Genomic DNA, 13,326 nt, shown 5'->3' with positions numbered 1-13,326 from the left:
TTTTTTATCGTAACAACCAACGATTTATACAGGAAAATCATGATGATTAACAAGGTTGCCCAAACTTTCGCATCCCACTGTAGCTGAGCACTGGCTCGGTTATTTCTGTCAGCCCCATAGAAATGAATATGAGCAGTGACCATGCAATCGCGGTGCACTTCCATCCACTTCTATGGGGAGAGTGCTTGGTGCTGGCCAGACCCCAGGGTCCTCCAGCCACGACTCTCCCAGATCCGTTCTCAACGTAGGTGTGCGTCCCAGACAATGGGGGCATATCCTAGCGATATGCCCCCATTGTCTCAGATGGCAATACCCCTTTAAGAATCAATTTGAAAGGTTGCCGATCTGTGATAAAACTGCATGTCGGCGTGGTTCTTGGATGCCCAGGGGACACTATATGTGGTCTTACCCCATGTTAACCCCACCCAATTGTAGTGAACAAAAATAGAAAATTTACTTGAAAATGAGATCATCCACATCAGTAAGAGTAGCTCCAATGCTTTTTAAAAGGAGGTTGATTGAGCTGATGGCAACAATTTCATTATCCTCTTTGTCTGACTTTTCTCCTCCAGATCCCAGCGAGAGGCTCAAATGTAGCTATAAAAAAAATGCATTACACAGCAAACAAATTATTGATTAAAAAGAAAATCACCGGTAAAACCAGAAGACGACGCTACGTCTTTATATGTCCTTCTCTGTTAAGTTCTCATAGGGAAGAGCAATCTGTTTTGTTCTGAAACAACTGAGACTTACAAATAAATCATTGCACAAATAGATTTACCAATCAGGAGTCTAGGAAACGGGGTGACAACCCCTGTGGGTGCTGATCGGTGCTCATCTGGGGTTCTTAGTAACTGACATACACTCATTGATAAAAACATAATAATAATGTACCCAGATAGAAATGTCAGATTGCTGAAAAACTGTGCATGCAGTTATGTCTCAGGCAGATATGTAAATCATCACACTTGTGGTCTGATTAGACACTTGTTCTAAAAGTGCTCCCCCCGCTGCCCTATAAAAAGTCTCTCAGATACTACTTTTGTGTAGTGTACCTCTTGTTGAGAGATCGTTCACTGCTAGACATGCCTCTGCAACACACTTAAAGACTTTCGGTTGACAGGTTTTGAGAGGGGTGTGTGTTATTGGGCTGCGAGAAGCAGGATGGTTATTGATTTCTGTTAGCGGTTAGGAGGTGTTGGGAGCAGTGGTTACATGAGGGCATGCGCACACGGTGAACAGGCTCCAGACGGCCCAGACTGACCACCAGTAGAGAGGACCATTTGATCCTCTGACAAGCATAAGCTGCTCCTGCAGTTTAGTTATCCACCTTCCAGACACAGGTGACAACTTCATTACACACCCCTGTCTCTGGACCATTTCCATGCACTTAGCAGAAGGGAAGTTGGCGTTATGGTGTCAATTATGTGTTCTGCCACTGACAACCAGCCACCAATGCTTTTGTTTGCAGTGGTGTCATGAATGGGAAACCTGGAACTGTATCATCTTTTATGACAAATCCAGATTTGGTTTGGGATCCAACGATAGTATGAACGCCTCGTGGTGAGCGCTTCAATCCTGCCTTTGCTGTGGAGAGACACACTATCCCAACAGCTGGTGTGATGATCTGGGGAGCCACCAAGTTCACCCATAGTAGTGATATGAGGGACACTAACAACTCAGTGATATGTGCAGGACATCTTGCACCCACAAGCAGGGCTTCCAACTGGTATCTTTCAGCAGGATAATGCTCCCCAACAGAGCAAGGGTTTCCCCGGAATGTCTCTGCCAGATTGCAGCACTTCCTTGGCATGCTCAGTCGCCAGGTTCATCACCAATCATTTATGGGACCAGCTGGGATGCCATTTTCAGCAACCTATGAGAGTGCAGGATTTACAGATCCTGAGGCAACACCTGTGAGCAATTGTGCCACAGGATACCATACAGAACTTGTATGACTCCATGCCCATGCTAGAGGCGACCCAACAGAGTACTAGAGCCTCTTTCAATTGTATAGTTTTCCCCAATAAACTTCCTTTCGCTATAATATTGTAATCACTTAAATATATTAAAAGGACATTCACACATATAAACGTTCACTCTATTCCAACAACTCCTTCTTGGTGCGTTATTTATTGTCAATGAGTGTAAGTAGGAAGAAATTGACAATAATTTACAACTAGAAGACCTACCTTCACAGGAGATATGTGGAAGTGTTCGAAGAAGCTCAGAGGGGTGATATCGGTCATGGAAGATTCCATCAACTCTGTGTTTAGAGCATCTAGATCTTTCTGGATTAGCTTTGTCTGCAATTTAACAATACAATAACTTTTAATCAGATCTAATCTTTTATAGAAATAATAATATTTAACAAGGAAATTTATATTTTTAGAGTGTAAATCGTTAATCTAATTGTGTTATGACTTACCCGTTGTTTCTCAACTTCTGGAGGGCTGGAGGGGGTGAACAACCCCATGACTGCTGCAAGGAAGCCTTGGTCTACCTTTAGCGCCATACATTGGATCAGAACCATGAAGTACCTATACAGAAACATATCACCATGAACCAACAAAAACTGGGAACTAATTAGTAGTAGGATTATATGTAATAATATATTAAAAATTACTGTGTTACATACGCAATAAAAAGTTATCATTTAAAATCCACTTAACACATTAATACTTTCCAGCTTATGTACTCACTTAAACTGCATGACTTTGCTAAATTCATTGAATCTTGTGATGATGCTGATATCAATAAATGGCTTTGGTTCTGCCAAGGACAAATAGAGCAAAAAAAAGAAAAAGAAAAAAAAGAAATAAATGTCTTTCAAATAAAACCAAATCGTTATTGATGCATTTTCTTGTAGAAAGAGAAGAATGGGTTTGACTTTCCCAGTGCCCAGCAATCTAGACAGTGAGCTCTAACACAGGCTGTCCCCTCCTTCCCGGAAAGATAGAGGGATCTTCTCTACAAGTTTGAAATTCTTCTTCTACATGAACATTTTTGATACTTATAATAAATCTAAAAAATGTATTGCCTCTACAGGAACAGAAAGGTCAAAATAATATACTGTAACTTGTTAGTAAGGAGCTATCTTCTGATCTGATGATCTACAAAAATCAGAGCTGTCTGGTAAAATGTCACAAGCTTGGAGGTACATTACTCTGTACTAAGGGCTCTTTCACACCTGCGTTGTTCTTTTCCAGCATAGAGTTCCGTCGTCGGGGCTCTATGCCGGAAGAATCCTGATCAGGATTATCCCCATGCATTCTGAATGGAGAGAAATCCGTTCAGGATGCAGTCTTCAGTTCAGAACCAGAACGTTTTTTGGCCGGAGAAAATACCGCAGCATGCTGCGCTTTTTGCTCCGGCCAAAAATCCTGAACACTTGCCGCAAGGCCGGATCCAGAATTAATGCCCATTGAAAGGCATTAATCCGGATCCGGCCTTAAGCTAAACGTCGTTTCGGCGCATTACCGGATCTGACGTTTAGCTTTTTCTGAGTGGTTACCATGGCTGCCAGGACGCTAAAGTCCTGTTTGCCATGGTAAAGTGTAGTGGGGAACGGGGGAGCAGTATACTTACCGTCCGTGCGGCTCCCGGGGTGCTTCAGAGTGACGTCAGGGCGCCCCACGCGCATGGATGACGTGATCGCATGGATCACGTCATCCATGCGCATGGGGCGCTCTGACGTCATTCTGGAGCGCCCCGGGAGCCGCACGGGCGGTAAGTATACTGCTCCCCCGCGCCCCACTACTACTATGGCAACCAGGACTTTAATAGCGTCCTGGCTGCCATAGTAACACTGAACACATTTTGAAGACTGATCAGTCTTCAAATGCTTTCAGTTCACTTGCGGTGTTACGGATCCAGCGGGCACTTCCGGCAAATTGAGTACACGACGGATCCGGACAGCGCAAGTGTGAAAGAGCCCTAACCCTTTGTATCCCTTTATCTACAATACTTTTACTGTGCCTTTGTTATATTTGTAAATCGTTTAGTATTGTGTGAGTTATTGACCTATAAAGTGGATATACGGTAGCTTGAATTAACAGCCATCGTTTATACACATGCTTTGTATTTCAAAGTTACCTTATTAGGCAATGTTACAGCAGAACAGTTTTGCACAAAAAAGCTTGAAAGCAGGTTTACTAGTGGATATGTGAACCTAACTGAACTCAGGAGGCATAAAAAAGAAGGAGTTTTACCAGAGTCTAAAGCAATGGATTTTGGAGGTGCAACAGGATGGAAGACTGCCGGAAACATAGAACCAGGAAGCTGGTTATCCACCTGAAAAGAAGAACATCATCATTCACTAAATCTCTGAGCATGTACTAAACAGGTCTGCAGGGAAAGCTCATCTATATCCCATGAGCAGGGGTCTGCAGAGGCACAGTGCAGATGGGAGGATAAAACCAAACCATGGAAAACGTGGCGATATATCGCCAGAAGGAATGATATCACATAGATGATCTTCATGTGTGGCTGTATTATTTACGTAAAGGGTTTCTAGCTATTTTTGCCTCAACATGGTTGTCCCATCAGATCAAGCCATACCCAAATGCACTATTACAACATATGGACTTCAGGGGGGTCTACCACACAGGATCCCCTCTAAAAGACAAACTAAGGACTGCTGGAAAGAACAGTTTCTGCACTGGAGGATAGCCCATTCACCTGACTAGGAGTCATAAAATAGAAAACAGCAAAGTGTAACACCTTCCAAGTTTCCTTCCATCGTGACCTTTATTATGTATATGATTCAAGGATTATACAGGAGAAATCCAGGATCTGATTGGCTAAACAGTATTAGCATTTATGTATTTAGCAGGTTAACAAAAAACTGAAATATTTACCCAATCAATTGCTGGCCCTTCTTCCTGTATGATCATGCAATGATAGTGGTGTGATAAAAAATACATTCTTTTACTGATCACTGAAACAAAGGGTTAAAGCTCCCAGCTTAGTGCTGCATCCCTTCATTTCTGTTCAACTCTGCTCTTCTTGGAGTGTGGAACAAGTAGTAGACAGACTTAAATAAAGCCTATGGACTTCTATATACCATTCTTTCGGAGGACCATGCAAAGATACATAAACAGAAACAAACGGCTCAGCGCTTCTTGCCATTTGCTTAAGCAACTTGTGGGGACCTCAGGCCTGAGACCCTCCACAGATCAAAACTTCTGACACCGTTATGACATGTTTTTAAGTTTCTTAACATAGGTAGCCTTTAAGTCTTTAGAATACAAGCCACTTTCTGCCAAAGAAGAAATCAGCATTTCTGTTCTTTTTCTCTATACTTCACCTGTAACCAGTATAGTTGGGCTCGTAAACTTCTCTGATGTGGAGACTGCTTCAGTTCTATATGGATACCGGAGAGGAAATTTCTCCTTATTTTGCATTTAATTGGCAAGCGCATTTCCATACAGCTGAAGTTGACCTACATGTGATTAAGGTAAATAAGGTTAATAAAAATGCGCATAATAAATTCACACACCTCAAGTAAAGAATACACACCTCAAAGCTGGAATCTAATTTGGTCCATCGGCTCTGCTCTCCAGTAACATATTTCTGATAGGCTTGCTCTAGCTGAAGAATCTGCTTCTGGTTAAAGGGTTTCCACTTCTGTTTTGGCATTTGTTCCCAGATAATACCCGAGCTGAAAGTAAAATCCAAGCAGTCACATTTATTCAGGAAAAAATATTAATCATTTTTTAAAACAATTAACTGCCGTAAAACAAGAATATAGTTGTCCTTTAGTAACACTAAAGGAAACAATTAGCAAATAATTGATCGCTTCCAGTAAATGCCAAGTCCTTTATTGTTCCAAATGTAACGTTCCAGCTTGAGAAAGCCTCACAAAGGGCTGAAATGTCACATTTGGCACAATAAAGGACCAACTTTTTTTTAAAGCACTGCCTTGGATACAGTTTTCTTTTTGTCATTTATGGACTTTGGGCCAAGGTCTGGTGAGGCGTGCACTATATAGGTTTTCTGATCGTCCTATGGCAGCACAGCATACAATGTGTTAATTGCCCCTTAGAACAACCACATAAAGACATGTTAATTAGCAATAATGACAATCAATTAGACAAAGCTGTTGCACCCTATAAAAGTTATCAGAAGGACACAGAGTCCCTGTAGTTTTTGTTTTATTCTCTAGGTCTGTTACAAGGAGACATCACTATGAATTGAAGCTCTTACTTGTCCGAGTAGCACACAGGGAGCGGTATCACTTCACAGTCCACTGGACGTATAGAGGGTTTTCAGAGGTCCCTTGCTCCCAGCATATCTGTTTATCTTGTAGAGCACTAGGGATGAGTGAATCGACCTTCGGATCCAAGAGCCGAAGTCTATTCGCTCAAAACTTCATTTGCTGTACTGAGATCATCCGCTCAGTTATGGCAATCCTGAAGAAAAACTACTTTTTAGCCTCTATAGATTTATCAGAGGCATACCTGCTCATTCTTCCAAGTCACAGGAAGTTCTTGAGAGGAGCATTTCAAACGCCAACAGATATACTGCACCTACAGTTCACCTGCCTTCCCTTTGGGATAACCTCTGCTCCTAGAGCAGGGATGGCAAACCTGCGGCTGTCCAGCTCTTGTAAAACTACAATTCCCACCATGCCCTGCTGTAGGCTGTCTGGGCATGCTGGGAGTTGTAGTTTTGCAACAGCTGGAGAGCAGCAGATTGGCCATCCCTGTCCTAGAGTCTTCACCAAAGTAGTGCTAGTTCTGACAGCAGCCCTCAGATTGGAGTAGATATGTGTAATACCTTACCTGGATGATTGGCGAATAATAGCCCCCTCTCAATAACAACTCCGGAAAGGACTACATCTCTTCTCCAGACACATATTCTTACATTTAGAAGCAGAGCTGGATACGCCTCTTCAAAGTTCTGGCGGATCCACCACCAGCTCAGGGGTATATTAAGAACGGCGTCTAAAACGACGGTCTTATAAATGTGCCGCTCTGTGCCTTTCTGATACCTTTATAGGGTGCAACAGCTGTCTGCTTGATGTTATTTTTATGTTAACATGTCTCTATAAGGTGGAACCTAGGAGCCAATTAGCCCATTGTATGCTGTGCTGCCTACGGACTCCAGGAAAAGAATATTTCGGTGAGTACATTTTTGATATATACACATACATACGTACATATTATTATAGCATTCTATATACTACAGCATGCCACATTATATACCACATTTCAAGAGAATTTTAAAACTCACTACACACAAAGGGGCAGATTTATGCCAGAATGGTGGGGGCAATTTTTAGATGAAACGGCACATATCTGGAGATGCTCCTTCTTATTAAGCCCCCTCTGCTGTTTGAGTCAAAAAATTGGAGAAGCGCTAGTGGTGACACTTTTGGTTCAAGTTTAACTAAATACCTATGAAATTTATTTGGTAGAATATGCTTATAAAACAACAAACACGCCCTTTGAGCACTTTCTGAAAATATGCAAAATATTTGTGGCAGATTAATTAATGGAGACCATATGTGCATATTTATCATTATTATTACTGCATACCCTATATTGGATGAATTAGATGAACATTGTAACACATTTACCTCGTGATGCCTATGTAAGAGATTTCTTGTTTGCTCTCATTGTTGATCAGAGAAAGCCCCAAACTATGGATGGATATATTTATTTCCTGATCTGGTTGCTCCATTTCTTCAGCCTGGCGGGCCTTTGTCACTAAAGCCACATCTTCTGTGAAAAGCAGGACTCTCTGGCGTCCATCAAGGAATGACACCCAATGAATCTGAATCTCAGGACTGTAAGCAAACTGACCACTTTCATCCTGAAAAGAAAACATTTCCTGAGAAAATTCTACATTTTGGTTTCCTTATTAAGGTGAAGCAAATTGAGACCTTTCTTTGCTACAAATAGATATTTTATCAGCAATGTACACATTGGAGGATTTCAGCAATCTTGTATGTCAGCAGGGATGTTATTAGGTAAAAAAAAAAAAAAAAAAAGGCTTAGGCCCGACATGGTTTGTCCTGGGCCCAGAACCTATTGGCTGCCGACTATACAACAGTATTGCCGTCCCTGTCCCGCTGTACACTATCATACGCCACTAGCTCTGAGGTCTACGATAGAGTAGAACGGCGCGGGCGGCGCGATGACATCAGTGAACGCCTGTGCCAGGAAGCATGCAACGTGTTCACGTTGGGGAGTTATTACTGGGGACACTATGGGGAAGAGGTGTCTGGCATTAAAACTCATATAATACTACTATGATAAACCGACTGGGGGCATTACGCTGACTGGGAGCAGTACAGAGAGGCATTAAACTGAGTAGGGCAGCACAGAGCAGCATTATACTGACTGGTGCAGCACAGAGGGGCTTTAGATCGACTGGGGGCACTACAGAGGGGTATTATACCTATGAGGGGTAGTATACATTATACCAACTGGCAGCAGTACAAAGGGGTATTATACCGAAAGGCAGCAGTACAGAGGGGCATTATGTGACTGGGGCACTACAGAGGGGCATCGTACTGACTAGGGCACAAGGGTGTATTATACCTACTGGGGCTACCACAGGGGGCATTACAACTTCTTTGGGCACTACAGGTGGCTATTATAATTACAGGGGGCACTATGGGTGCATTATATTTACTGGGAGTACTGGAGGGAGCATTCTATCTACCAGGAGCACCATAGGGGGCATTATAACTACTGGGAACACAATAGGAGCATTATAACTCTACAGGGCTGTATGGGGAGACTTATTGAGTGGCCATATTTGTACTGGGAGCACTAATAGGGGGCCTTATTACTACTGGGGTACTATGGGAGCATTATTATTATTGGGCACAATATAGAGGGCCGTACTACTAAGAGGGGCACTCTTGGGGCGGATTATCACTGCTGGGGCCACTATTACTACTGAGGCACTTTGGGAGGGAATTATTACGATTGGTGGGACTTTTGGGAACACATTGGGGAATTGGGGAATACCTGTATTGGAAACCAAATCGGGCACAGTATTAGGGAAGCAGCAGGATGACCATACTGGGGCAGTAGGAGGGGGAGGATGATGGAAAGTGAAGAATCTAAGAAGTCTGTGTGCCAAACTATACAGAGACAAGATGTGGCTGAAAGAAGTGGTCATGTGTTGTCTGGGCCAAATGGAGAAGATTAGGAAAGAGAACATTAACACTAAATACATCACTGGATGCGATAGGTATGTGGTGCTATATTCTCCTGTACAGTCAGAGCCAGAAATATTTGGACAGTGACAAGTTTTGGCATATTATTATAATAAATATGGGCTTAAAGTGCAGACTCTCAGCTTTAGGGCTTGTTCACTCAACCATATGGCTTTTTCAGTGTTTTGGGGGTCGTTTTTAACAGATCCATTTTTCTTATTTTTTTTTTGTTTCAGTAGAGTTTCCGGTTCCATTACGTTTTTCCATATGGCATATACAGTATACAGTAATTACATAGAAAACATTGGGCTGGGCATAAAGTTTTCAACAGATGGTTCCGCAAAAGCAGAACGGATACGGAAGACATACGGAGTACATTCCCTATATGTTCAGTTTTTTTGGCGGACCCATTGACTTGCATGGAGCCACGGAATGCTATTTGCGGGCAATAGTAGGACATTTATCTTTGAACGAAACGGAAAAATGGAAATACGGAAACTGAATGCATACGGAGTACATTCAGTTTTTTTTGCGGAACCATTGAAATGAATGGTTCCGTATACGGAACTAAAAAAACGGCCTGTATACGGAACGCAAAAACGTTCATGTGAACGAGCCCTTAATTTGAGGGTATTCACATCCTAATTGGAGAAAAGGTTTAGGAATTTATCATGTAGAGAAAGTTAATGGGGAAGTCACAGTGGAAACCATAAATTACCACATAAAAAGTAACCATGGATATGAGCAGTGTATAATGTGATGGAAAAATGAATCCAGCCAGCAAAGGAGACAATATGGACAATCACAATACATTGAGCGCACTTCGCTCAATGAGGCTGATTCTAAATGTCCGCACCGGCGCATCAGGCACAGGCCTGTACGCACGCGCGCGATCTTTGAAAAGGAGGAGGGGGCACTGACTGAGCGAGAGCCGGAGGCGGATTTCTTTACATTCAGGCGGCGCTGAAAGGATCAGGGGAGGAGCTGGGCACCAACGGCGGCGGCGGCGGGCGGCAGCTTCAGACCCTCAGAAATGCCCTGGGCACCTTATCCAAAGAGATTGACAGGTTACATAAAAGGTATTTTTATCAAAACGAGACGGCGAATTTATGTTATAACAACACCTTTGTAATCACAAGGGCGGCATGGAGAGAACAATAGTTTTAAAAGGGGGGTTAGAAAGTGGTGACAGAGTCCCTTTAAGACAGCTGCAGTAAAGGATGGTCAAAGCATCACAAAGGAGGAAACCCAGCATTTGGTGATGTCCATGGGTTTCAGACTTCAGGTAGTCAGTGCCTGCAAAGGATTCTCTACAAAGTATTAACCTCTTCAGGACCCTGCCATTTTTACCTTAAGGACCAGGCCGTTTTGTTTTTTTATTTGACATGTGTCAATTTATGTGGTAATAACTTTGGAAGGCTTTGCAACTTTCCAAATTTCTATTTCTCTGCTTTTAAAACCGATAGTGATACCTCATATAATAGTTAATTCTTTACATTTCCCATATGTCTACTTTATGTTTGGATCATTTTGTGAATGCCATTTTATATTTGGAGACGTTAGAAGTTTAGAAGCAAATATTGAAATTTTTCGGAAAATTCCCAAAACCCACTTTTTAAGGTCCAGTTTAGGTCTGAAGTCACTTTGTGGGGCGTACATTTTAGAGACTACACCCCTCAAGGTATTCAAAACTGATTTTACAAACTTTAACCCTTTAGATGTTCCACACGAATTAAAGGAAAATATTTTTGGGCAGATTTTAAATTTTAATAAAAAAATTTCCAGTAACAACCTAACGGTTAACTGCCAAACAAAACTCAATATTTATTACCCTGATTCTGCAGTTTACAGAAACACCCCATTTGTGATCGTAAACTGCTATACGGGCACAAAGGAGGGCGCAGAAAGTAACAAACGCCATATTGTTTTTGGAGGGCAGATTTCACTGGGATAATTTTAAGTTGCCATGTCACATTTGAAGACCCCCTGATGCACCCCTAGATTAGAAACTCCAAAAAAGGAACCCCATTTAGAAAACTACGGATAAGGTGGCAGTTTTGTTGGTACTATTTTAGGGTACATATGATTTTTGGGTGCTCTATATTACACTTTTTGTGAGGCAAGGTAAGGGTACTTTCACACTTGCGGAAGAGGATTCCAGCAGGCAATCCGGATGCAAACTGATGGCATTTGTCCGACTGATCCGGATGCGGATCCGCCTGTCAAATGCATTGAAATACCTGATCCATCTCTCCGGTGTTAGCCAGAAAAACGGATCCGGTATTAATTTTTTTTTTGCATTTTTAAAAGGTCTGCGCATTCGCAGACCGGAAAGCCGGATCCGTTTTGCCGGAACACTTAATTCCGGATCCGGCACTAATACACTTCAATGTAAATTCATTCTGACATTCCGGGAAGTGATCAGTATTTTTGGCCGGAGAGAAAACTGCGGCATGCTGCGGTATGTTCTCCGTCCAAAAAACGTAAGAGGGACTGAACTGATGCATCCTGAACGGAATGCTCTCCGTTCAGAATGCATTAGGATAAAACTGCTCAGTTTTTTTCCGGTATTGAGCTCCTGTGACGGAACTCAATACCGGAAGAACCCTAACAAAAAAATAGCGGTTTTGACACCGCTTTTATTTTTTGTTATTTAAAATGTTTATCTGACAGGTTAGATCATCTGGTATTTTTATAGAGCAGGTTGTTACCGAAGCAACAATACCAAATAGGACCACTTTTTTTGGTTGTTTGTTTCAGTTTTACATAATAAAGCATTTTTGAAAAAAAAAAAAACAATTTTTTTTGTGTCTCCATATTCTAAAAGTCATAGTTTTTATTTTTTGTGCGACTGTCTTATCTAGGGCATCATTTATTTATTTTTTGGTATGAGATGACGGTTTGATAACAAAAAAAACAAAAAAATAAATAAAATAAAAATCATGTTTTACTGTCTCCATATTTTTTTTTTTTATTTTTTTTTGGGGCAAATGTCAAATTTTTTGCAGGATGAGATGACTATTTAATGGGTATTATTTTGGGATGTATATGTCTCTGATTGCTTGACATTACACTTTTTTATGCTGACAGCCTGACTGTGAGACCCAACTAAGCGCTGGATCTCACAGGCTTCCGTAGAAGGCAAGCTCCGATGCCTTCTCTGCCATGGGGTCCCCGTCACTGCAGCGCGGGAACCCGAATGGGAATCGGAGGGCACCAGTACCCTCTGCATGCCACGGTTAGCTTTGACCGCGGCATACAAGGGGTTAACACGCCGGCACCGGTGTTTTCACCGATGCCGGTGTATGCAGCAGGGGCGTGGCAGTCACTGACAGCACCCGGCCGATCAGTCCCCCGTACATGTACGGCGCTGGTCCTTAAGTCACGTCCACCAGTGCCGTACATGTACGGCGAGGGTCCTCTACGGTTTAAAAAATAGGAATTAGACTTGCAGGTAATTCGGTTTCCAGAGATTCTCTCATGACATCACAACAGGAGGTTGTTCCCCTTTGACCTTCTTGGGACAGGAAACAGAGGTTAAAAAGGTCCCTCCCACCTCCATCCAGTGTTTTTCCAGATTACTACACCAGGATGGATGCAACCGATTTATTAAAATCATAAGAAAATCTTATATGTAATATTTACATAGTAGTTGGTAAGGGAGGGAATCTATGAGTGCGGTCATGAGGGAATCTCTGGAAATCGAATTACCAGTATGTCTAATTCCTATTTTCCAGCTCATTCCTCATGACCGCACAACAGGAGACGTACCAAATTATAATTTGAGGGGGGGGGGAGGACCCAAGTCTGAGGACAACATATCTCAGAAATGTATCATTAGATAAAAAAAATTGTCTTATTGGACATCAGCCATAAAAAGGATGCCGTTTACCTCTAAGCCTAGTTTATATGGTAAGTACCATTGCGTAAAAGCAACTTGCTCTAAGACCAGATAAAATATTGTAACATCATATATAACCACTGCACAGAGTACAAATTTACTGTAGACCCCCATTGCAGTTCATTCCCAAGAGCTTAATTGTTATAATATGACAAACAACTAACTTAATGTCTACAAGGTATATGTAAGGAACTGAGCCAAGCTGACAGCACTGGCACACGGCAGGCATTAACATCAACGATGAGGTAAC

General features: G+C 42.1%; 1 protein-coding gene across 2 annotated transcripts in view; it reads right to left on the bottom strand.

Moving 5' to 3' along the window:
- VPS13C (vacuolar protein sorting 13 homolog C) overlaps positions 1-13,326 on the bottom strand; it is a 355,707-nt gene that overhangs the window by 45,271 nt on the left and 297,110 nt on the right. For both annotated transcript variants that reach the window (XM_044279821.1, XM_044279822.1), the window contains exons 65-72: positions 7,583-7,818; positions 5,521-5,662; positions 5,309-5,443; positions 4,212-4,293; positions 2,703-2,772; positions 2,429-2,540; positions 2,193-2,306; positions 458-597 (exon numbers count right to left, since the gene is read on the bottom strand). In XM_044279821.1, the coding sequence (XP_044135756.1) occupies positions 458-597; positions 2,193-2,306; positions 2,429-2,540; positions 2,703-2,772; positions 4,212-4,293; positions 5,309-5,443; positions 5,521-5,662; positions 7,583-7,818 (1,031 nt within the window). The remainder of the gene's footprint in view (positions 1-457; positions 598-2,192; positions 2,307-2,428; positions 2,541-2,702; positions 2,773-4,211; positions 4,294-5,308; positions 5,444-5,520; positions 5,663-7,582; positions 7,819-13,326) is intronic.

Source organism: Bufo gargarizans, chromosome 2 (genome assembly GCF_014858855.1).
Source record: "Bufo gargarizans isolate SCDJY-AF-19 chromosome 2, ASM1485885v1, whole genome shotgun sequence".
Lineage (NCBI taxonomy): Eukaryota > Metazoa > Chordata > Amphibia > Anura > Bufonidae > Bufo > Bufo gargarizans.
The sequence above is the reverse complement of the archived record's forward strand: the minus strand, read 5'-3'. Positions and strand labels throughout refer to the sequence as shown.